The sequence below is a fragment of the Staurois parvus genome, unplaced genomic scaffold, assembly GCF_062004578.1.
Source record: "Staurois parvus isolate SC_StPar_1 unplaced genomic scaffold, SC_StPar_1.0 ptg000081l, whole genome shotgun sequence".
Taxonomy (NCBI): Eukaryota; Metazoa; Chordata; class Amphibia; order Anura; family Ranidae; genus Staurois; species Staurois parvus.
This window is the reverse complement of record NW_028317877.1, coordinates 15,757,728-15,780,718: the sequence shown is the minus strand read 5'-3', so window position 1 is coordinate 15,780,718 and position 22,991 is coordinate 15,757,728. Positions and strand designations below refer to the sequence as shown.

The window sequence follows — 22,991 nt, the reverse complement described above, 5'->3', positions numbered from 1 at the left end:
GCCACTTCTCTCTAGGAAAAACACAAAGGACAGACTGATATTCTGCAAATAGTACAGGGATTGGACTACTGAGGACTGGGGTAAAGTCATTTTCTGTGATGAATCCTCTTTCCGATTGTTTGGGGAAAAAGCTTGTCCGGAGAAGAAAAGGTGATCGCTACCATCGGTCCTGTGTCATGCCAACAGTAAAGCATCCTGAGACCATTCATGTGTGGGATTGCTTCTCAGCCAAGGGAGTGGGCTCACTCACAATTTTGCCTAAGAACACAGCTATGAATAATGATGAAGAATGGTACAAAAACATCCTTCAAAAGCAACTTCTCCCAACCATCCAAGAACAGTTTGGTGACAAACAATGCCTTTTCTGGCATGATGGAGCACCTTGCCATAACACCAAAGTGATAACTAAGTGGTTTGGGGAACAAAACTTCAACATTTTGGGTCCATGGTCAGGAAACTCTCCAGACCCTTATCCCATGGAAAACTTGGCCAATCCTCAAGAGGTGGGTGAACAAAAAAATCCCACAAATTCTGACAAACTCCAAGCATTGGTTATGCAAGAATGGGCTGCCATCAGTCAGAATGTGGCCCAGAAATTGATTGACAGCATGCCAGGGTGAATTGCAGAGGTCTTGAAAAAAAGAAGGGTCAACACTGCAGATATTGACTCTTTGCATACACTTAATGTATTTGTCAATAAAAGCCTTTGGCACTTATGAAATGCTTGTAATTATACTTCAGTATACCATAGTAACATCTGACAAAAAGATCTAAAAACAGTGAAGCAGCAGACTTTGTGAAAATTAATATTTGTGCCATTCTCGAAACTTTTGCCCAGGCCTATATATTGAGTGTAAGATCCAAGAGGCGCACAGGGACATAGGACTAACACAACTTGCAGCATCCACAAGGTTCCAGTACTTCAACACTCTTGCAATCTTATAAACATTTTAGGCCAAGTCAGATCTATTTTTCAGGCCTGTATTGTGACCCATAGCTTCTATATCCATTTTGGACTCCAGCAGAAAGATCTCTGCACTCAAGTTATCAGATCAAACCATCTCTTGAGTAGAGATGAGCTCAGGCTGTTTGGACAATAGTCAGGAAGCTGTCCCTGCAGACAACCATTCATAACCACTAAAAATGAATACAAATATCCTCTGCGCAATTATCAATAAAAGTAATCACCACTCCATGCATGTATTAATATATATATTGATTGCAACCTGCACTGTCATGTGTTCCCACATCAAAACCAGTAATCTATATTCCAACACTGCTGTGCAATCCACCCTACACTTATGCATCCCCCATCATCAATTACTATTTGCAAAAAATTTATATCCAACCCCACTTATATTCATGTAACAATATATTCCACATAATTATTTCTAATGCTCTAAGTGGCATAAAATATAGAACTCATAAAAAAGTCCAACATGTACAAAAACTGTAGCTGGTTACTTTTAAAAAACAGCCACTCACCTGTCCCACGAACCCTTGTTGCCCCCACTGCAGCCCATTTCACCGGCCATCCTGTATTCCAGACGCCGGCATCTTCAGTGTGGGCACCTGGCTGTGACAGCTTGTGGCTTCACAGCCGGGTGCCCACTGCGCATGTGGGAGCAGCGCTGTGCTTCCTGAATGGTCCTGTAGTCTTCTGGGACCTGTCATGTGTCCCACAAGACTTCGGGGAGGGAGGGTAGGAGGACAATTTCCGTTTCTGATCATCTAGGCGATCACAGCGGAAGTGGGAGCGGGTACCTGTCAAATTCGGGTACCCGTCCGTCCGTCCCCACTCCCCAAAGGTGCCAATCCTTAATGGGGAGCGGGGACCAGTCTTTAAAGTGGAACTTCCACTTTTGGGTGGAACTCCGCTTTAAGGAATGGACCTATTTGGAAAAATAGGTCTATATGCGTTTTGCTCGTTTATAACCTGTCCTGGGCTTCAGGACTTATCGCTGTACCTATTTTCCTCAGAATCCCCAGGTCAAGTTGATACCATCCACCTCCTCCCAGTAAAAGACTTCAGTATATAACTCAAAAAAATTAAACTATCATTGTGCTTTCTGCTTGCTTAAAAGTACTCTTTATTTATAAATCACACTCACTTGGGACAGTACACTATCCACTGATGCACCTCAGTATAAAAACACAAAAAAACTGTGTTGTCCCCTTGGGGGGCTTTCAGATCAGCAGATCACTATAGTTACCAATGTCTCCACATTCGGGTATGCGTGATGTCGTCAAAGGCTCCACTCCTACGTTTTCATTATAGGTCATGTGACTTTGCATAGACTGGCCAATCATACCTAGCAGAGACATTCCCCGCCCCCGCACACCCCTTGTATAAGTGCAGCTGCAGGGCAGGGAATACTTCCGCTGCTTATTGGCTGTCCACATTACCCACTTCCTACCAGGATTGCTCATGTGGGTTCAGACTCATATCCAAATTCACTTGCGCTCATCGCTACTATTCAGCCCTAGGAAAACAAACTCACTCTCCATTACAATATGAAGCTGGCAAAAGTGACACTACTCCTGCTGCATAGAAAATGAGAGACTTAATAAAGACAGAGAATAAAACCTCAGCCATGGCCACAACAGATATACTGTAAGAGGCGATATATTTCACCACGGCTCACCCAAAAGTAAACTAAGAGGTCTTTAAAATAAAAAGCACATTTCATGGTATATCAACTTGTGTTTGCATACCTGATAGATCGCTTCATCGCAGGCATGCTGGAGACCTAAATTCAGCATGGTGTTCTGCAAGGTGCGTCCCATGTAGAATTCCAGGGAGAGGTAATAAATACGCTGCAGAAAAAAAAAAGAAAAAAAAGAAAAATAGTCAGACAAAACACCTTCAGGCCTTGTGTTACTTAAAATGGAGAGTGTGTGTCACTTTTTCATCCAATGAACCAGTAAATCCATTACATACAGAAAATAAGTCACAGTCCTTTAAAGTACAAAACCTTTTTAGGTTGAGTTAAGAGTATGGAATTATTAAACCCCTTGTGGGTTTCAAGTTTTCTGTTGTGTACCATTGGGGAGTGTTTCCTTTTACTCCCTGTCCTGGAGATACAACAGGAAATGTCTATAAATGAGGGAAAATCCCCTCTTCTAAACAGTTATCACCATAATGTGTGCTCTCACTGGAATATCTCTCCTCACCTCTTGTTCTGGTGACAATGGTAACATTTTTGATTTTCCATAAATTTCTGTTACATAGTTAGTCTGGCTGAAAAAAAAAAAAGACAAAATCCATCCAGTTCAGCCATTTAGAAAAAAAAAAAAAAAAAAAAAGTTATAATCCTACACCCACAGTTGATCCAGAGGAAGGCAAAAAAACCCCAGCAAAGCATGATGCAATTTGCTCCTGCAGGGGAAAATAATTTCTTGCTGATCCCCCGAGAGCTAATCGGATATTCCCTGGATCAACTTTACCTATAAATGTTAGTATCCAGTTATATTCTATGTATCTCAGAAAGACTCCAGGCCTGTTTTAAAGCAATCAACTGAGCTGGCCAGAACCAACTCTTGAGGGAGTCTATTCTACATTTTCATGTACACATGCTCCATGTACACAGGACGTTTGGAAAATACTACTGAACGATGGAAACTGCTGGAAAACGTAAGTTAAAAAACGTCAGTTTAGCCGCATTTGCATACCACGTTTATGAGCATTTGCAAGCTTTTTTTAAAATAACCTCAGGAGACCTTCCGAAATGCCCAGAATGCACTGAAAAACAGTAAAAAATTAACTATTTCAGACATTTTGAGAGAAATAGAGAGAGCAGAAGCAGAGAGAGCAGTATGTCTTGAGGTGACCTGTCTTTTCTGGTTGTATTCACTATGGATCCCATCATGAGCATAATGCAGCACATTCTACCATTTTTTCCTTCATGCAAAATTGGGAACTGACTGCGCTGGTGTACCGGGTTCATTTGAATACATGGAAAACACTTTGCATGCATTTCTGATGATGAAAAAAGGCTCTGGACAGCATCTGGATATGGAACAGTTAAAATACGCTTATAAACGCGGTTAGCCGCGTTTACAAGCGTTTGGCTTTTGAAACGCTGATAAAATCTACTCCTGAACGCAAGTTTGGTGCGTTCCAAACAATGACTGTAATTATTATTATTTATTATTATACAGTATTTATAAAGCGCCAATAGTTCACTCAGCGCTGTACATTACAGAGGGAGACAGAACATGTGACAGAACAATACCAATACAATGCAAAACATGAGGGGATCGAGGGCCCTGCTCTTTCGAGCTTACAATCTAGAAGGGAAAATAATGTCAATAATGTTTAACGACAGTAAACTCAACTGCTTGTATACGATTGTAAATGACGATGAGTACATGGACACATAGGAAAACATTAGGTAGAGTTTAGGGGCTGCTGTAACTAACAGAAGCTGTGAATCTGCACAGCGGGGACTCGGACAACAATAAAAAATTTAAATAGGTTCTAATTCGATCTACTCTATCAAACACTACAAAAATTGGCTATACATACACTTTAAACTGTACACAGGTTAGACCAAATAGTAACCTAGCAACTATTGATTTAAAAGAAAAACATTTTTTATTTATACAATCTTATAAAAGATATGTAGATTGGAGGAACTTTATCATATGAACAAAGATGGGGCAGCACAGTGGCTAAATGGTTAGCACTTCCGCCTGGCAGTACCAGGGTCGTTGGTTCAAATCCCAGCCACGGGACCACCTGCCTGGAGTTTGCATGTTCTCCCTGTGCCTGCGTGGGTTTCCTACGGGTACTCCAGTTTCTTCCCACACTCCAAAGACATGCTGGTAGGTTAATTGGATCCTGTCTAAATTGGCCCTAATATGTAATATGTGTATGTACGAATGTAAGTTAGGGACCTTAGATTGTACACCCCTTGAGGGTTAGGGACTGATGTGAATGTACAATATATATGTAAAGCACTGCGTAAATTGACAGCACTATATAAGTACCTGAAATAAATAAATAAAATAAGATGGAGAGTCACCATATAAGATGGAACAAATGGGATGAATTTAAAAAGTCAAAAGTTAAATCTAGAGTTGATGGGGGACTAACATAGAACAATGTGGTTTTTACTTGCTTCTTCCTTTGTTGAGATTGGGGTTTCCAGTAAGGAATAGGAAATTGCAGAGTTAAGGGGGAGGGGGAAGAAGGGTAGGAGGGGAGGGGAGGGGGCTTGGGGGGGAGATAAGATGAAAAGATTAATGTTTTTGATACTGTGTTTATGTCTTTATAAAGGATATTACTTGTATAATTTGTTAATCTGAATAAATCAATAAATATTTAAATTATTAAAAAAAAAAAAAAAAGAACAATCTTATAAAAGACATCTAATTAAAATTACACAATATGGCGGTATCACCAGAAGTGATTTTACAGTACAGATATAAAGATGAGTCAAGCGTATACTTACACTCAAGTGAAAATATATGCATGACTCATCTTTATAGCTTTACTGTAAAATCACTTCTGGTGATACCACCATATTTTGTAATTGTATGTCTTTTACAAGATTGTATAAATAAAAAATGGATTTCTTTTCAATCATTGTTAGGTTACTATTTGGTCTAACCTGGGCCTTAAAAATCCCCCCCAATAAGAGGGCCTCTCCATTGTATCTTAGGGATGATGGCACTTCTTGTATCACACCCATTCCTTTTTTCTTTAAACTGTACAGGAACAGTCCCTTCACTTAAAAGGAGTATGTAATTAGGCAGCGTGGAGAGCACTAATGTGCAAAGTGCAATATGCAGTAGCTGCCAGCTATAATTTGTCTTATTATAAATGAAGAGCAATCTAAACAAAGATGACTACTGACTGGTTACAATGAGTTACTGCTGTACTGCTTTAAGACATTGCTGTTTTATATAAGCCTGAATATGATCATTTAATAAAAGACATGTGTTTATGGAAGTCTAGTAACTCTCTGCAAGGGCCCTTTGGATCTGGGATTCGGGGTTTTAAATAAATTAGAAATTTCCCTAAGCTCAGTTAAAGTGACCCGGTCATTTCAGACATGCTTTTTTTTCCATCAATAAATGTACCCGTATTGAAAACAAGACAAAATGCAAATTTGTGCATTTTTTTGCACTGAACCCTGCAAAGCATCCGTGGATTGCAAGTGTAATGCACAGACTCATCCAGCCACAGGTCTGTATGGAGGTACGGCCTTCAGTTATGTAGTTGGGGAAAGTAAATAATGGACTACAAAGAGCAGAGACATCATTGAACTTATGTTCCTTTGAGAACTACTAGTCCCTCTGCCATGGTACCAGACCAAAAACACAGGTTTGCATGAATAGATGACATGGCTATGTGCATCAAAAAATCAACAGAAGCTTGTAGAGAAACACCCCATCATTCAGGTAGGAGGGGGGCAGTTTAAGGGTGGAGGGGTTGCGGAATGGCATCGTGTTCCATGTTATATCCCAAATAGAGATGTGACACGAAATAATGTCAAAAAGAAAAAACCCAAAAACAGATATACCTATACAGTGGGGATCGAAAGTTTGGGCACCCCAGCTAAAAATTTGTATTAATGTGCATAAAGAAGCCAAGGAAAGATGGAAAAATCTCCAAAAGGCATCAAATTGCAGATTAGACATTCTTATAATATGTCAACAAAGGTTAGATTTTATTTCCATCATTTACACTTTCAAAATAACAGAAAACAAAAAAATGGCGTCTGCAAAGGTTTGGGCACCCTGCAGAGTTAATATCTTGTACTGCCCCCTTTGGCAAGTATCACAGCTTGTAAACGCTTTTTGTAGCCAGCCAAGAGTCTTTCAATTCTTGTTTGAGGTATCTTTGCCCATTCTTCCTTACAAAAGTCTTCCAGTTCTTTGAGATTTCTGGGCTGTCTGTCACGCACTGCTCTTTTAAGTTCTATCCATAGATTTTCAATTAAGTTGAGGTCAGGAGATTGTGAAGGCCATGGCAAAACCTTCAGTTTACGCCTCTTGATGTAATCCCCCGTGGATTTTGAGGTGTGTTTAGGATCATTATCCATTTGTAGAAGCCATCCTCTCTTTAACTTCAGTTTTTTCACAGATGGCATCAAGTTACCATCCAAAATTTGCTGAAATTTTATTGAATCCATTTTTCCTTCTACTCGTGAGATGTTCCCTGTGCCACTGGCTGCAACACAACCCCAAAGCATGATTGATCCAACCCCATGCTTAACAGTTGGACAGAGGTTCTTTTCATTAAATTCTGTTCCCCTTCTTCTCCAAACATAACTTTGCTCATTCCGGCCAAAAAGTTCAATTTTAACCTCATCGGTCCACAGAACTTGTTTCCAAAATGCATCAGGCTTGTCTATATGTTCATTTGCAAAGTTCAAACGATGATTTTTGTGGTGAGGACGTAGAAGAGGTTTTCTTCTGATGACTCTTCCATGAAGACCATATTTGTACAAGTATCTCTTTATAGTGGAATAGTGTACCACAACTCCAGTGTCTGCCAGATCTTTCTGGAGGGATCGTGCAGTCAAACGTGGGTTTTGAATTGTTTTTCTTACAATCCTGTGAGCTGTTCTGTCTGATATTTTTCTTGGTCTTCCAGATCTTGCTTTAACTTCCACTGTTCCTGATGACTGCCATTTCTTAATTACATTCCGAACAGAGGATATTGACATCTGAAAACGCTTTGCTATCTTCTTATAGCCTTCTCCAGCTTTGTGAGCGTCAACTATTTTCAGTTTCAGTTTTCTAGACAACTGCTTAGAAGAACCCATGATGCTGATTGTTGGGGCAAGGTCAGATGAGTCTGGGCATTTAAAACCTTTGAGATTGACATTACCTGTTCTTCCCAGACGATGATTGAGAACAATCCATGACACTGGCAGGTCTCAGCTTGGCAAAGGGGGCAGTGCATGCTATAAATTCTGCAGGGTGCCCAAACTTTTGCAGACGCCATTTTTTTGTTTTCTGTTATTTTGAAAGTGTAAATGATGGAAATAAAATCTAACTTTTGTTGACATATTATAAGAATGTCTAATCTGTAATTTGATGCCTTTTGCAGATTTTTCCATCTTTCCTTGGCTTCTTTATGCACATTAATACAAATTTTTAGCTGGGGTGCCCAAACTTTCAATCCCCACTGTATACTTGGATTTCCTGCTGCAGGTGCCACCACAATACCACTCCACTGAGGAGAAATCCACCATTGGGAAACTGGAATGTCCAGAAGTGACAACCTCCTTGATCTTCCACAAAGGTTAATGGTTCTTTCTGCCAACCTCCACCTCACTTACTGTATCCCCTCTCGCTGAGCACATACGGAGCACCTATAACGTCTTATAAATCATCCTGGAGTACAATTTTAAGCTGGCCACAGACGTATCAAAAACCGTCCAGTTCAGCAGGAACTGGCCAAATTCAAACCATCTATGGGCAGGCTGGTCATACTAGTTATCCATCAATCAACTTCAGTACAACCAGCCTGTCTCTTTTCGTATGATTATTGCGGCTGGCTATGCGGCAGCAGTAAGCATTGTATTTTGATGGTGGTGAGACCCCCGCTGTCGGAAAATCCTACAGCGCAGTGGGAGGGATTCCCCCATCAACAATGCATGTGCTGCTGAAGGAATCAAGCATTTTTTCTTTCCTTCAATCTGTGGCTGAAGGAAAGAAAATTGCTTAATATATGGCCTGCCTTACTTTCCCTTGGTATATATTCTTAAAGACCCTTCTGACCCCTCGACCATTTTCCGGTCTACTGTTTTCATTCTTTGGTCCCCCTCCAAGTCCCTTGACAACAAGAATGGGCAGCACAGTGGCTAAATGGTTAGCACTTCAGCCTGGCAGTACTAGGGTCGTTGGTTCGAATCCCAACTACGGCACCACCTGCCTGGAGTTTGCATGTTCTCCCTGTGCCTGCGTGGGTTTCCTCCGGGTACTCCGGTTTCCTCTCACACTCCAAAGACATGCTGGTAGGTGAACTGGATTCTGTCTAAATTGGCCCTAGTATGTGTATGTATGAATGTGAGTTAGGGACCTTAGATTGTACACCCCTGGAGGGTTAGGGACTGATGTGAATGTACAATAGATATGTAAAGTGCTGCGTAAATTGACAGCGCTATACAAGTACCTGAAATAAATAAGAAAAATATTGGAAAAGGAAACTAGATAACATAGAAGTTCTAAATAATTCAATCCTTGATTGCTTTTAATGAAATTGTATTTCATAGAAGAATGGTCAGCATATAAATTGTCCAGTGTATGTATTTAAGTAAAAAAACACAAATCAGACGACCAAGAGCTATAGGTAGTTTATAATATATGGAAATCCTGACTATTCAAGAATAATTTAATGCAACATGCAAGCTGGGCCTTACCCTTGTACCTCTCAGGCCCACTATAAGTCCCCTTTGATGTGAGATGAAGCCCCGGGGACCACCAGGGAGGCTCAGGAGGTTATGGAGCTTAGTCCTACTTTTATAGAAAAGTCAAGATTTGCACATACTCTGACCTGAATAGATGTTGAAATTTGACTATTTCATTTAATGTAACATTTGTTTATACATTTTTTTCATCATATATTTAAATTAATTTACCTAGGTTTGAGACAGATTTATTTTAATTTAATCCCATCTCGGTCATTTTTGGATTTTTTTAGATATAAAAAACTTCTGACATAAAATAAAATTTCCTAAAAAAATTTACAGGGCTTACAAACCATGCAGCAAGGAGGGAATTTTTTCACATGATACATCCACATTTTCTTTTTAATCCTGCTCACATCATGCTTCATTGTTGAATTCTCTAAATCGTGTCTATTTTTAGGTAATATTTATGTAAGACTATTTTACTCCAGTACCAACAGAGCTAAACCCTGCTTTCTGTCAGCTCAGTGACCTGAATTTCTTTTCTCCAGCAGATATTGACCCTGAAATCATGTTGCTTTCTTTTCCTGTTCTTTATAATGGATCTGAATATTTAGACAATGTATATTATTATTATTATACAGTATTTATAAAGCGCCAATAGTTCGCTCAGCGCTGTACATTACAAAAGGGAGACAGAACATGTGACAGAACAATACCAATACAATGCAAAACATGAGGGGATCGAGGGCCCTGCTCTTTCGAGCTTACAATCTAGGAGGGAGGGGGTGGTGGCACAGGAGGAGATAGCTGTGGGGGATGGAGTGGTAGGAAGAGTGGAGGAGGTCGGCAAGTTAGCAGGGGGTGGGGTAGGCTTCCCTGAAGAGATGGGTTTTCAGGGTGCGCCTAAAGGAGAGGAGAGTAGGTGATAATCTGATGGGTTGGGGCAGGGAGTTCCAGAGGATGGGTGACACCCTGGAGAAGTCCTGGAGGCGGGCATGGGAGGAGGAGACCAGGGAACTAGAGAGAAGGAGGTCTTGTGAGGAGCGGAGTGTGCGTGCTGGGCGGTACTTGGATATTAGGTCAGAGATGTAGTACGGGGCAGTATGGTGGACAGCTTTGTACGTCAGCGTTAGGATTTTGAATTTGATCCGTTGCGCAATCGGAAGCCAGTGGAGGGATTGGCAGAGGGGGGTGGCGGAGACAGTGCGGTTGGAAAGGTGAATGAGTCTGGCAGCCGTGTTCAGGATGGACTGAAGAGGGGATAGCCAGCGGCGAGGCAGGCCAGTGAGGAGGGAGTTGCAGTAGTCGAGTCGTGATATGATGAGGGAGTGGATGAGCTGTTTAGTGGTTTCTGGGGTTAGGAACGTGCGGATTTTGGCGATGTTGCGGAGGTGGAGTCTGCACGAGTTTGTTAAAGATTGGACTTGGGGCTGGAAGGATAGGTTGGAGTCCAGAATGACACCCAGTACTCTGGCCTGCAGGGCGGGTTTGATGGTAGCGTTGTTGGATGTGATGGAGAAATCAATGGGGGGTGGTGTCCGGGCTGGGGGGAAGACAAGAAACTCGGTTTTGGAGAGGTTCAATTTAAGGAAGTGGAGCGACATCCAGTCTGATATGTCGCTCAGTAGGTGTGTGATTCGGGCTGAGACCAAGGGGGTGAGGTGGGGGGTTGAGAGATAGATTTGTGTGTCGTCGGCATAGAGGTGGTAGTTGAAGCCGTGAGAGTGTATGAGTTGGCCAAGGGAGGAGGTATAGATGGAGAAGAGAAGGGGCCCGAGGACAGAGCCTTGAGGGACCCCAACAGAGAGGGGGAGTGAGGGGGAGGTGGTAGCATTATAGGTAATGCTGAAGGAGCGTTGTGACAGGTAGGATGAGAGCCAGGAGAGAGCAGAATCTCTGAGGCCGAGGGAGTGTAGTTTTTTGAGGAGAAGGGGGTGGTCGACTGTGTCGAAGGCCGCAGAGAGGTCAAGGAGTAGGAGCACTGAATAGTGGCCATTAGCTTTGGCGGTTAGCAGGTCGTTGGAGAGTTTGAGTAAGGCAGTTTCGGTGGAGTGTAGGGGACGGAAGCCGGACTGTAGGGGATCGAGGAGGTTGTTGTCGTTGAGGTGAGAGCATAGGCGGGTGTAGACTAGGCGCTCGAGGAGTTTAGATGTAAATGGGAGCAGGGAGATGGGTCTGAGGTTGTTCGGGTCATTGGGGTCCAGGGAGGGCTTTTTAAGTATGGGGGTGATGTGTGCATGTTTCAGAGGGGAGGGGAAAGTGCCTGAGGAGAGGGAGAGATTGAAGATGTGGGTGAGGGAGCGTAGGATGGAGGAGGAGGAAGGTCGTAGGAGTTGTGAGGGGATAGGGTCGAGGGGGCAGGTGGTGAGGCGGGCATCAGAGAGGATCTTGGAGACTTCCTCGATGGTAGTAAGGTCAAAGGTGTGGAGTGTTGGGGGAGCTTCAGTATGAGGAATGTAGGGTGGGGTGGAAGAGGAGGTCAGAGCAGTGGTGGGGCTGTGGGAGAGGGGTGATGAGGGGGTAGCTGAGTGAGGGTGAAGGGGGTTGGAGAGAGTTTGAGCAGCGACGAAGTCCCTGCGGGTTATGTCGAGGGGGAGGGGGGATAAGGGGGTAACTGTGTGAGAGGGGACGGGTTGAGAGGGCGTGTGAGTTGCGGCAATGTCCTTGCGAATTGTGTCAATTTTGTTTTTGAAGTGATTGGCAATCTCAAGGGCAGTGAGTGAGGTGCTGGGTGGAGGTGGGGGTGGAGAGAGTAGAGAGTTGAAGGCAGAGAAGAGTCGGCGAGGATTGGAGGAGAGGGCCTTGATGAGGGTCAAGAAGTAGGCCTGTTTGGCAGCATGGAGGGAGGAGGTGTAGGTGCGGAAGGCAGATTTGTAGCGGGTGAAGGCTTGTTGGGATTTGGTTTTGCGCCATAGTCGCTCCAGGGCACGACTGTGTCGTTTGAGGGTTTTGGTGTGATCAGTCTGCCAGGGCTGGAGCGGTCGGGGTCTGATGTTGCGTGTGGTTAAAGGCGCTAGTGAGTCAAGGGCTGTTGAGAGCGCATTGTTGTAGGCGGTCAAAGCCAAGTTGGGGCAGGACAGGGGGAGGATGCGGTCGTGGAGTTGATCAGCTGCAGAGTGGAGGGAGGCAGGGTTAAGGTTGCGGAGGTTACGGCTGGTAGTAGTGTGACATTTGGAGGGGTAGGCGTTGGAGGAAGAGGAGATAGAGAAAGTAATCAGGTTGTGGTCAGAGAGAGGGAAGGGGGTGTTAGTGAGGTTGTGGGGAGCGCAGCGGTTGGAGAAGACAAGGTCCAGGATATTTCCGTCGGAGTGGGTGGTGGATTGTATGCACTGTATATAATTAAATAATAAAGGCAATGGGGTTATGAAACAGCAAGGTTTGCTATAAGTAGGCTTAAAGCAGAACCCCCCCCTACAAATTAAAAAAAAAAATCAGATCAGTATGCAGTTCTGCCTGCTGATATGAAACCATCTTACATTCATTTAGTTAAACATTTTTGCTCTTGAGGACAATACTGATTTTTCACTTGAGTGAGGCACTGGTGATATAACCAGAGTCTCACAGAGGCATCCTGGGAAGTTCCTGTCACATGTCCCAGGAAGCAGACCCAGTGTTTCAGGAAGAAAAGGGAGAGGGATTAATCTGCCCTTAGTGAAAATGGCCACCATCAGTAGAATGGGGAGAAAAAGAAAAATAAGGTTGCAAAGAATAACAAAACCTGCAAAAACCTATAGGTAACGGTTTGCAAATTGCCATTACTAAACTTTCCTGAAGGTACCTTTCTTGTAATTTTTAAGATAAGGATGAAGTTCATCTTTAAAGTAGAAGTAAACCAACTTTGGTATTTTTTTTACCTACAGGTAAGCCTTTAATAAGGTTTACCTGTGGGTACTCTAAATATCTCTTTACTTTAGAAGTGGCGGTGGTGTCACCAGTGCACACGCACTGCGCTCTCAATGGACGATGTGCCGTTCATTTACAGAGCTGTGCCCGAAACGCATGGCTGTGGCGACATTGCAGTTCGGCCAACCAGATGGCAGCAGCTTGCGAACCTGGAAGAAAGACCAGATGAAGACAGAATCCTCAGGAAGCTGTGATAGCGCTATGCTGGAGGGCTTCGTTTTCAGGCAAGTTTTTCATAATGTCCTAGTATGTGACACATCCTAGCACATTATGCTCTTAACATGCAGGGAGAAGATTTTTTAGAATTTTTTTGGGCTGTTTACTACCGCTTTAAGGGGTCAGTCCACCTATAACTGAATTTTTGTTTAATGCCAGTGACATGCACTTGAGTTTAAGTGTTAAAGTAGAATTCTGGGATATACCCAAGTAAGGTTAAAAATGCTCCCCCCCCCCTCCAAACACTTATTCTGTCTAGCCTGTGTAAGAAAGATCTGAATACTTATACAATGTTTATTATTATTCATACATTCCCTATTTTCAGGCCATTCCAGTTTGGTCACGTAATCCAACTTCCCTTTTTATGCCAGTAGCAGCTGCAGGGGAGAGAGGAGAGTGCCAAAAACGGATAGGCCATACTAAGCCTATGGTGATGTCGCTTGACCGGACCTAAGAGGCCTGAAAATAGGTACGTATAAAGATTTTTCTTACACAGGTTAGTCAGAATAGATGTTAGAAGGGGGCAGAGGACATTTTTAAGATTAATTAGATATATCCCAAAATTCTACTTCAAGGGTTAGAGCTTTTGCTAGTTTTTACTGCTTTCTGTCCCTGTTGGGAGTTTATCCTCATTTCCCTTTTGGTTTGACAACAAGCCAGCATGATAGGACGTATTGAGAAACCCCCAAGAGGGACACAGCTGTAAAAATACGTTTTATTCAGTTATTTTTTTTTAGTAGAGCAGGAGAAGGTTAAAACCTTAACCTTGCCTGCCTCCCTGCTGATTATTTGTTCTTGAGTTTGCATGACAACATTATCATCCGGACAAGAAATGAGGTAAAGTCTCAACAAGGTCTTAGACACAAATAAAAACCCATGACAAAAAGCCAGCACTCCAATAAAACTTCAGTTATGTAATGAGGTCATAGACACAAAAAACAAACAGACGAAAAAAAACAAGGGGGATGAATGATCACAACAACTTTCCGTAGAAACAATGCTCTCCTTTTCCCAAGGTGACAGTAACCTTGAGAAAGAACATTGTTACTCGGAGACATCAGTGTGATCATGTATCTCTCCGTATTCTCAAGTCACCTTGAGAAAGGAGAACATGGTTTCTCCAAGATGTTGGTATGATCACTTATCCTGTATGGGGACGTTTTTTTTCTTTTTGCATCTATGACCACACTAGTAGATTACTGCAGTTTTATTGGAGCACTGGTGTTGATCACTGTATCACAACTGGCTGAGCACTCATCTGAAGGTCTTAAAAAGTTGTAGGTTCTGGATGGAATTGTTGCAAGCAATAAAAACTTGAGAGAGGTTCTCATCCTCATCTTTATTCATTAGAACTTTTGGCTGTAGTGATACTTTTAATTCTCAGTCATTATTTGAAATGTATTTTATATAATGGAGAATGCAGGAAGAGGGGTGATATCTTCAGGGCTGGAAGGGTGACAGGGCAAAACATGAACACCCCTCTCTTGGCAGAAGAAAAGCTGCGTTTTTGTAATTGTGTTTAGACACTTTTAGGCGTGTCAAGCACTTGGACATTAATTTATTTCATTGGCCATAATAATTTATTTAGGCCACTGAAATGAATTAATGCTCAAGCGCTAAATGCGCCTAGTGTTAACGCACGCTCAGACGCGTCAGGATGGCACACCTGAGAGATGAGAGGCTCCTCCCTACAGGAAACACAATCAATTTACAGCTGTTATAAGCCCCCTGCCTTCCCCTTGCCTTGCAGTATTGATTGGGTTTCTCCCTAAAACGGAACATTTGTTGTTTTTGTGACCAGAAGACTGGTGAGGGTCGAATGTTACCCCTGTGAGGCAGGCATAGGGAGGCCGGGGAGGGATGAACTAATCTGCAGGCTAGTTCCTTCTCACAGGTCACCCCCAGTTGGCATCAGTGCTCTGATTTCAGGGGAGTGTGACCGTCGCTGTAGTGTGCTGAAATGCCCCCCAGCTGCTGCTTCCCCCACATGGTTCCAGTGCTCAGTGGATTGCAAGAAGCAGGAAGAAGGAGGGCGTGCACTCCAAGCCTCGGTCTGGCATCAGCAGGATCTTCTGGCCATGTGACCGGATGTGGGGCCAAGAACATGGCACGACCTGCAAGAGGGCTGAGAAATGCCGGAGGACACCGGGGTGTAAGGAGGACAGCAGGCCGGCTCAGAGCATTCGGCTGACAGTCCAGGACGGCACACCTGGCAACTGCAATGGAGACCAGGCCGAACCACCTCATGGAGAAGGGATGGCAGCATTGGTAACTACTGGCAAGTTAAGGGCTCTGTGTGTGCCTTTCTTGAGGGGGAGTGCTAGGAGGGGAGAGGGGGCCCAGATGGACCATGTTGGGTAAGCCTGGTCAGACCGGATGGGTACCCCAATACCCCCCCCTCCCCTAGTTAACTATGTTAAAGCCTGGCAGCCGGAGCGGCATAGGGAGGGGGAGAGATGGAGAAAGAGAAACTAAGCAATTGGTGTTCTTCTCTCTTTCAGAATTAACAAAAGATTTCCTAGCATCTATGCAAGTGGAGATGGTAACCACTATCCAGTCTTTTTGAACCTCGGTGCCACAGCATATAAAATGTATGTAAAAGTTAATTCCCTTTGGCATATTGGTTAGCAACCTTACAATGTTGGGGTGATGTATTCAATAATCACCAAAGGAACTATTGGTTTTCTCTGGGGGCTCATCTTCCGATGACAATGCCAAAACATAGTGATCGGTTATTCAGCAACTGACCATAAGCCAAGTCTGTATGACTGTGGTAGCAACTTTAGGCTGCAAGCTCTTCTGGAGGTAAGAACTATGGAAATAGTTCAGTGTTCCCTGCGAGGAATAGAGAGGAGGTTTAACAGTAAGGTAGACCTTACTGTAAATGTCAATTTTCTCTCCTTTAGCCCACGGGCTGAACAAGAGAAAATAAACAGATTCCCCCAAGCATGAAGAAGCCTCCACTGCCGGCTATTGTATTCAGGCCGCCATGGCACCTGTGGCTGCCTGAATACAATGGTGCTGCTGAACAGGGCCTTCATATAATATGAGGCAATCACTTTCAGCTGATAAATTTTCATTCAGCACCATTGTTTTTTTTATACAGATTTTTGTCTAAACGGGATGGTCCTTGCAGGGCTACTCACAGCTTCAATTTCAGCAAATTCAGAAGGAAATGACCACAATTGGAGCCATCTATTGCCAGCTTAATATGCAAGTAATAATTAAATTAGTTTTGCTATTATCCCCCCTGTTAACAAAGCTTAGCTACAGCTGTCATCTTGGTCTAACATCCCCAAAGAAATTACCATAATCCCTTTATCTCCTTAGAAGATATTTTCATGCAGAGATGATAAATTCTTCTAAAACACAAGAGCTTTAAGAAATAAGGGCAAGGCCTAACATGAGTTAGGCTATGATACTCCAATGCTTCATCATGGTTAGAACCTAGTAGGGCAATTGAAAGACGGTTGTCACCCCATAACAGAAAGACCTTTGTGGCAACAGCGCTAGGTATTATTTTCAAAAAAGGAGCAAAGTACCAGTATTTGTGTAATGGGCCCCCACCCCACACCAAACCCCTGATACTCACCTTCCTGCCTCACATCCAGCAACAATGCTCAGAAGTTTCAAGCATGGTGGAGTAGGTGACTTCTTCCCATGTGACAATAGGCATGTCTAACATCCAGTCACTGGGCCTAAGGACTGACCAGGGTAGTTATGTCCCCGCTCTACTTAGTACCCAACACCAGGCAACATTATGGATTTTATCATCACCTGCGACAGAGGCAGACGTGGCAAGGAACTATCAAGAAGGTAAGGGCGAGGCGTGGCTTTTATGGGTTGTGTATCTTTTAAGGGGGTTAGATCACCTTTTCAGAAAAAAAATGGTGAATACCCTACCTAAACACTCCCCACCCCCAGGTCCCTGTTGTAATTATTATTATAATACAGGATTTACATAGCGCCAACAGTTTGCGCAGGGCTTTACAATATAAAGGAGACAGTACAATTACAATACAATTCAGTACAGAAGGAATGTGAGGGCCCTGCTCCTGGAGCTTACAATCTAAAGGAAGGGGGAGGTGATACAAAAGGTGATAGCTGCGGGGGATGATCTGGTGGAGGTGATTCAAGTACAGTTGTTAGGTGGAGGTGGGGTAGGCTTCCCTGAAGAAGTGAGTTTTCAAAGATCGCCTAAAGGTAATGGTCTTCGTAAGTGAAGAGCTGTCAGTGTCCACACAGCCAGTGTAGAAGTCCAGGCATTTGAGATCCTCGCTTTTCTTCCCCTTCTTTCTGTAAGGCTTCCAGGATGGATAAGAGCGATTCCAATTGGTCAACGCAGTCACATCCCGGCACTGACCAATCAGAACTGATCCGATCCATCCTGGAAGTCCTACAGAAAGAAGGGGAAGAAGAGCACGGTTGTCCCTGGATGGCTAGACTGTAATGAACACGGAAAGCCCATCACCCACAGAGGTAAGTACAGCAGAATACAGGGTAGCTAGCATAGGACTTAGAAGGGGGGTGAAACTAAGTTTAAGCTTGGTTACCTTTTGACAGGACTTCTACTTTAAGGAGTCACGTGTTGCATTTCCGTGCGCTTCTGTTTGTTGTGTTCCAAAAATGCAGTTAGCTCTACTTTTTTTTTGTTTGTTTGGGGTTTGTTTTAACTGCACATTACCGCAATGCAATAAATGTTGAAACAGAACTAAAGTCCCGCAGTTACTGTGAGCAGGAAGGCGCTTTATTGCAGAAGAGACTTGCAATCTCTCTTCTGCAATAAACTACATCTATATAGTGAATATCCGTGATATATATATATATATAAATCATATAAAGTCCCAAAAAATGGTGCTGTTGATAAAAATGTGTTCAAACGAAATCCACCAAGTGTATCCACCACCAAATAAAATAAATAAACTCACCAGAGCAATATGCTGATAATCTTATAAATCAGCATAAATCTCCACTAATAATTTAATAAAGTAATGATTTTAGAGGTACTGCACCATGAGCATTTGTTCTTTATATTCCCAGTGGCTATCTTAATACCTAATGAAAGGGGTGGTGTTTGAATGAAATGGATCTACAAGGTCACAGATTCTACTGCAGAGTATTGCTCCCAGGGTAGTGGAGATCGTTTTCCAAGCCAAGCTTTGTCTCAACAGTCTACAGATCATTGCTCCCAGAGCAGAAAGCACTTATGCTGATTTATAATATTATCAGCATATTGCTCTGGTTAGTTTATTCATATTATTTGGTGGTGGATTTCGTTTGAACACTTTTTCATCAACAGCACCATTTTTTGGGACTTTATATGATTTATTTACAGTGGGGCAAAAAAGTATTTAGTCATCCACCAATTGTGCAAGTTCTCCCACTTAAAAAGAGGAGAGAGGCCTGTAATTGGCATCATAGGTAGACCTCAACTATGAGAGACAAAATGAGAAAACAAATCCAGACAATCACATTGGCTGATTTGGAAATAATTTATTTGCAAATTATGGTGGAAAATAAGTATTTGGTCAATATCAAAAGTTCATCTCAATACTTTGACCTCTGTCATTGCCAACAAAGGATATATAACAAACGTTTCCTGTAAGTCTTCACAAGGTTGGCACACACTGTTGCTGGTATGTTGGCCCATTCCTCCATGCAGATCTCCTCTAGAGCAGTGATGTTTTGGGGCTGTCGCTGGGCAACACGGACTTTCAACTCCCTCCAAAGATTTTCTATGTGGTTGAGATCTGGAGACTGGCTAGGCCACTCCAGGACCTTGCTTCTTACGAAGCTACTCCTTCGTTGCCCAGGCAGTATGTTTGGGATCATTGTCATGTTGGAAGACCCAGCCACGTTCAATCCTCAATGCCCTTGCTGATGGAAGGAGGTTTGAACTCAAAATCTTACGGTACATGGCCCCATTCATTCTGTCCTGTACATGGATCAGTCATCCTGGTCCCTTTGCGGAGAAACAGCCCCAAAGCATGATGTTGCCACCCCCATGCTTCACAGTAGGTATGGTGTTCTTTGGATGCAACTCAGCATTCTCTCTCCTCCAAACACAACAAGTTGTGTTTCTACCAAACAGTTCTATTTTGGTTTCATCTGACCATATGACATTCTCCCAATCCTCTTCTGGATCATCCAAATGCTCTCTAGCAAACTTCAGCCAGGCCCGGACATGTACTGGCTTAAGCAGGGGGACACGTCTGGCACTGCAGGATTGGTGTCCCTGGCGGCGTAGTGTGTTACTGATGGTAGCCTTTGTTACGTTGGTCCCAGCTCTCTGCTGGTCATTCACTAGGTCCCCCCGTGTGGTCCTGGGATTTTTGCTCACCGTTCTTGTGATCATTTTGACCCCACAGGGTGAGATCTTGCGTGAAGCCCCAGATCGAGAGAGATTATCAGTGGTCTTGTATGTCTTTCATTTTCTAATTATTGCTCCCACAGTTGATTTGTTCACACCAAGCTGCTTGCCTATTGCAGATTCAGTCTTCCCAGCCTGGTGCAGGTCTACAATTTTGTTTCTGGTGTCCTTCGACAGCTCTTTGGTCTTCACCATAGTGGAGTTTGGAGTGTGACTGTTTGAGGTTGTGGACCAGTGTCTTTTATACTGATAACAAGTTCAAACAGGTGCCATTGATACAGGTAATGAATGCAGGACAGAGGAGCCTCTTAAAGAAGAAGGTACAGGTCTGTGAGAGCCAGAAATCTTGCTTGTTTGTAGGTGACCAAATACTTATTTTCCACCATAATTTGCAAATAAATTCTTTCCAAATCAGCCAATGTGATTGTCTGGATTTTTTTTCTCATTTTGTCTCTCATAGTTGAGGTCTACCTATGATGCCAATTACAGGCCTCTCTTATCTTTTTAAGTGGGAGAACTTGCACAATTGGTGGCTGACTAAGTACTTTTTTGCCCCACTGTATATCACGGATATTCACTATATATATAATTTTTTTGGACGCCCTTTTTTTTTTTACTAGCACAGTTTGTTTGTAATATTTATTTACCTTATTAATATAGGGTGAATGTTGCAGCTGGTATAATTTACTTAGATACTTTTTTTAGGATATTGTGAGTTAATTGTATATACTTTTTGTGGCACCATCTATATTTACCTACAATAAACTACATCTACGTTCCTGATCTTATCAGTCTTTGGCATGTAAACTCAATACGCCAAAAATTTTGTGGCGTTATCCTGCGCCAGCCAACAAAGACAGTCAAAGAAAATGCTGACGTCGACAGGGACCATTGAAGGAAAGGCAAGTATTGCTCCCTTTAGCTCTGCTCTAACTACATCTATTACAAACCATTCATTTTTATTGGCTATGCATTTGTAATGTGTTTATGAACTCATCCAAACATCTGGTGTGAACAGGCCCCAATGATTTTACTTTTCAAAAAATGACTTTGTAAGATGAGCATCGTAGAGTATTGAACGCATTAGCAAAAATTGAGTGGAGGAATTTCCAGACAGCCGGACAGTACCATCAAGTACTACTATATTGTTCTGATCTACAGGGAATCATTTATATTTTAGACTAGTTTGCTGTCTGAGGCCATGAGTGCCAGAGAAAAATGCAGATTCACCCTGGCATCTCTGCATCCTGGAAACAATCCAATTATATATTCATACGTCTGCCAGCCTTTGCAGCAGCAATCTAAAGTCCCCAATACCGTGTTATAGTCACAGTGTCACAAATGCTCATTTTAGATTGTCATGGAAGAAAAAGTCATCACAGAACCCCTTTCTTCAGCTGTTAATAGTTCCAGACTCATTTTCTGAACAATGAAAAATAGATGAGCGGAGCGTAAAGCCCGGCCACTTCAATAAGGTCAGCCTGCCAAGGTCACTTTGTTATTCTGCAGCTTCTCGCACATGAAAAAAATAAGAACCCATAATCCAATAAAGAACTTAGCACTAACAGTAAAACATGTATTGATTCAGCGATTTGCTGAAATCATTTTATATAGGAGGTTCTCACCTCAACTTAAAGTGGTTGTAAAGGCTGACGGTGTCTTACCTTCATGCATTCCATGCATGAAGGTTAAAAACCTTCTGTAGGCCACCGAATACTTACCAGAACCCGATCTCAGTCCAGCGATGTGCACGAGAGCAGCAGCTCCTCTGGGTCTCTGCCTCCTTATTGGCACAGACACAACAGTGGGAGTCATTGGCTCCCACTGCTGTCAATCACAGCCAGTGAGAAGGAAGATGGGGACGAGCTCTGCTGTGTCTTATGGATGCAGGGAGCAGGGCTTGGGATCAAGCACACACCAGTGCCCTAATAGAAAGTGGTTTGCTAGGTGGGCACTGCTGGGGGGGCAGAAGCACTGGCGGGGGACCCGAGAAGAGGAGGATCAGGGCTGCTCTGTGCAAAACCATTACACAGGGCAGGCAAGTATGACATGCTTTTTATATTAAAAAAAACTAACCTTTAATATCACTTTAAAAGCACATTCAACCTTTCATACCATATTTCATGGTAACATTCTCCAGCCCCCCCACCCCCAAACAACCCCCCTACGTACCTGAATTGCAGGGCTTTTTTCCCAGCAATGATCTGTGATTGGAAGACTACCAGTGCCATCTGCCACCACATAAGAGGGACCTGTAGATCTCAATAGAGCGCAAAAGCAGTGAAGTCAACATACTTGTAGTACACCGATTACTTCCTCTGGCGCTGTAACAGTAGGTCCGTTCCGCTATACATACTTGGTGTTGGGGGTCAGAGTCTGCACACTGACCACGTGAGTGCAAAGCTCTGCAACAGTCACAAATACAACACCTCCTGCGCTCAGGGACCCAGATCAGAAGAGGGCTGATAGAACAATATATGATAGGATATATGAAAGTTCATCCAAAACTGATCAAAGGTTGCGCGGCTCTAACACGAACCTGGGGAAGCTCGATACAAACTGTAGTGATGAACAAAAATAAAGTGCACCAACCTTGCGCATTACCTCAGTAAGCAATTGATAAATGTATTGATTTAAGAAATATACTCACAAAAGTAGCAATATAAAAAGGCATATAGAATCTAAAATCGAAGCACTGGATTAAGAGACATCCAATTGAGAGGGGAGACTCTTGGGTAAATCTGACACAGTTCGAAGGGGGGGTCCCTTCTTCCTCAAGTGCACTGCTTTGACCAATCACAATGCACTGTCAGGGTGCAGTGCATTGTTGGGCAAACAGCCCGCTGAACACCTTTACCATTCATGTGTTCGCCGAACACACGAATGGCCCAAGTCTGAGTCTAACTTATGTTCGACTCGAACATGAAGCCCAACCCTATATATATATATATATATATATATATATATATATATATATATATATATAAAAAACATTGAGATCTGTACACGGAGTGCCACTCAGAGTACAGATATCAGTGTTATATATAGGCAATAGCACTCATTGTATATAGAGATCAGTGTTTTATATAGGGAATATTACTCAGTGTACCAGGGGTCACCTGATCATTTGA

General features: G+C 43.0%; 1 protein-coding gene across 1 annotated transcript in view; it reads right to left on the bottom strand.

The window, feature by feature from the left end:
- PYGB (glycogen phosphorylase B) overlaps positions 1-22,991 on the bottom strand; it is a 143,345-nt gene that overhangs the window by 97,591 nt on the left and 22,763 nt on the right. Inside the window, exon 2 of the mRNA XM_089669808.1 lies at positions 2,716-2,817. Coding sequence (XP_089525934.1) covers positions 2,716-2,817 — 102 coding nt within the window. The remainder of the gene's footprint in view (positions 1-2,715; positions 2,818-22,991) is intronic.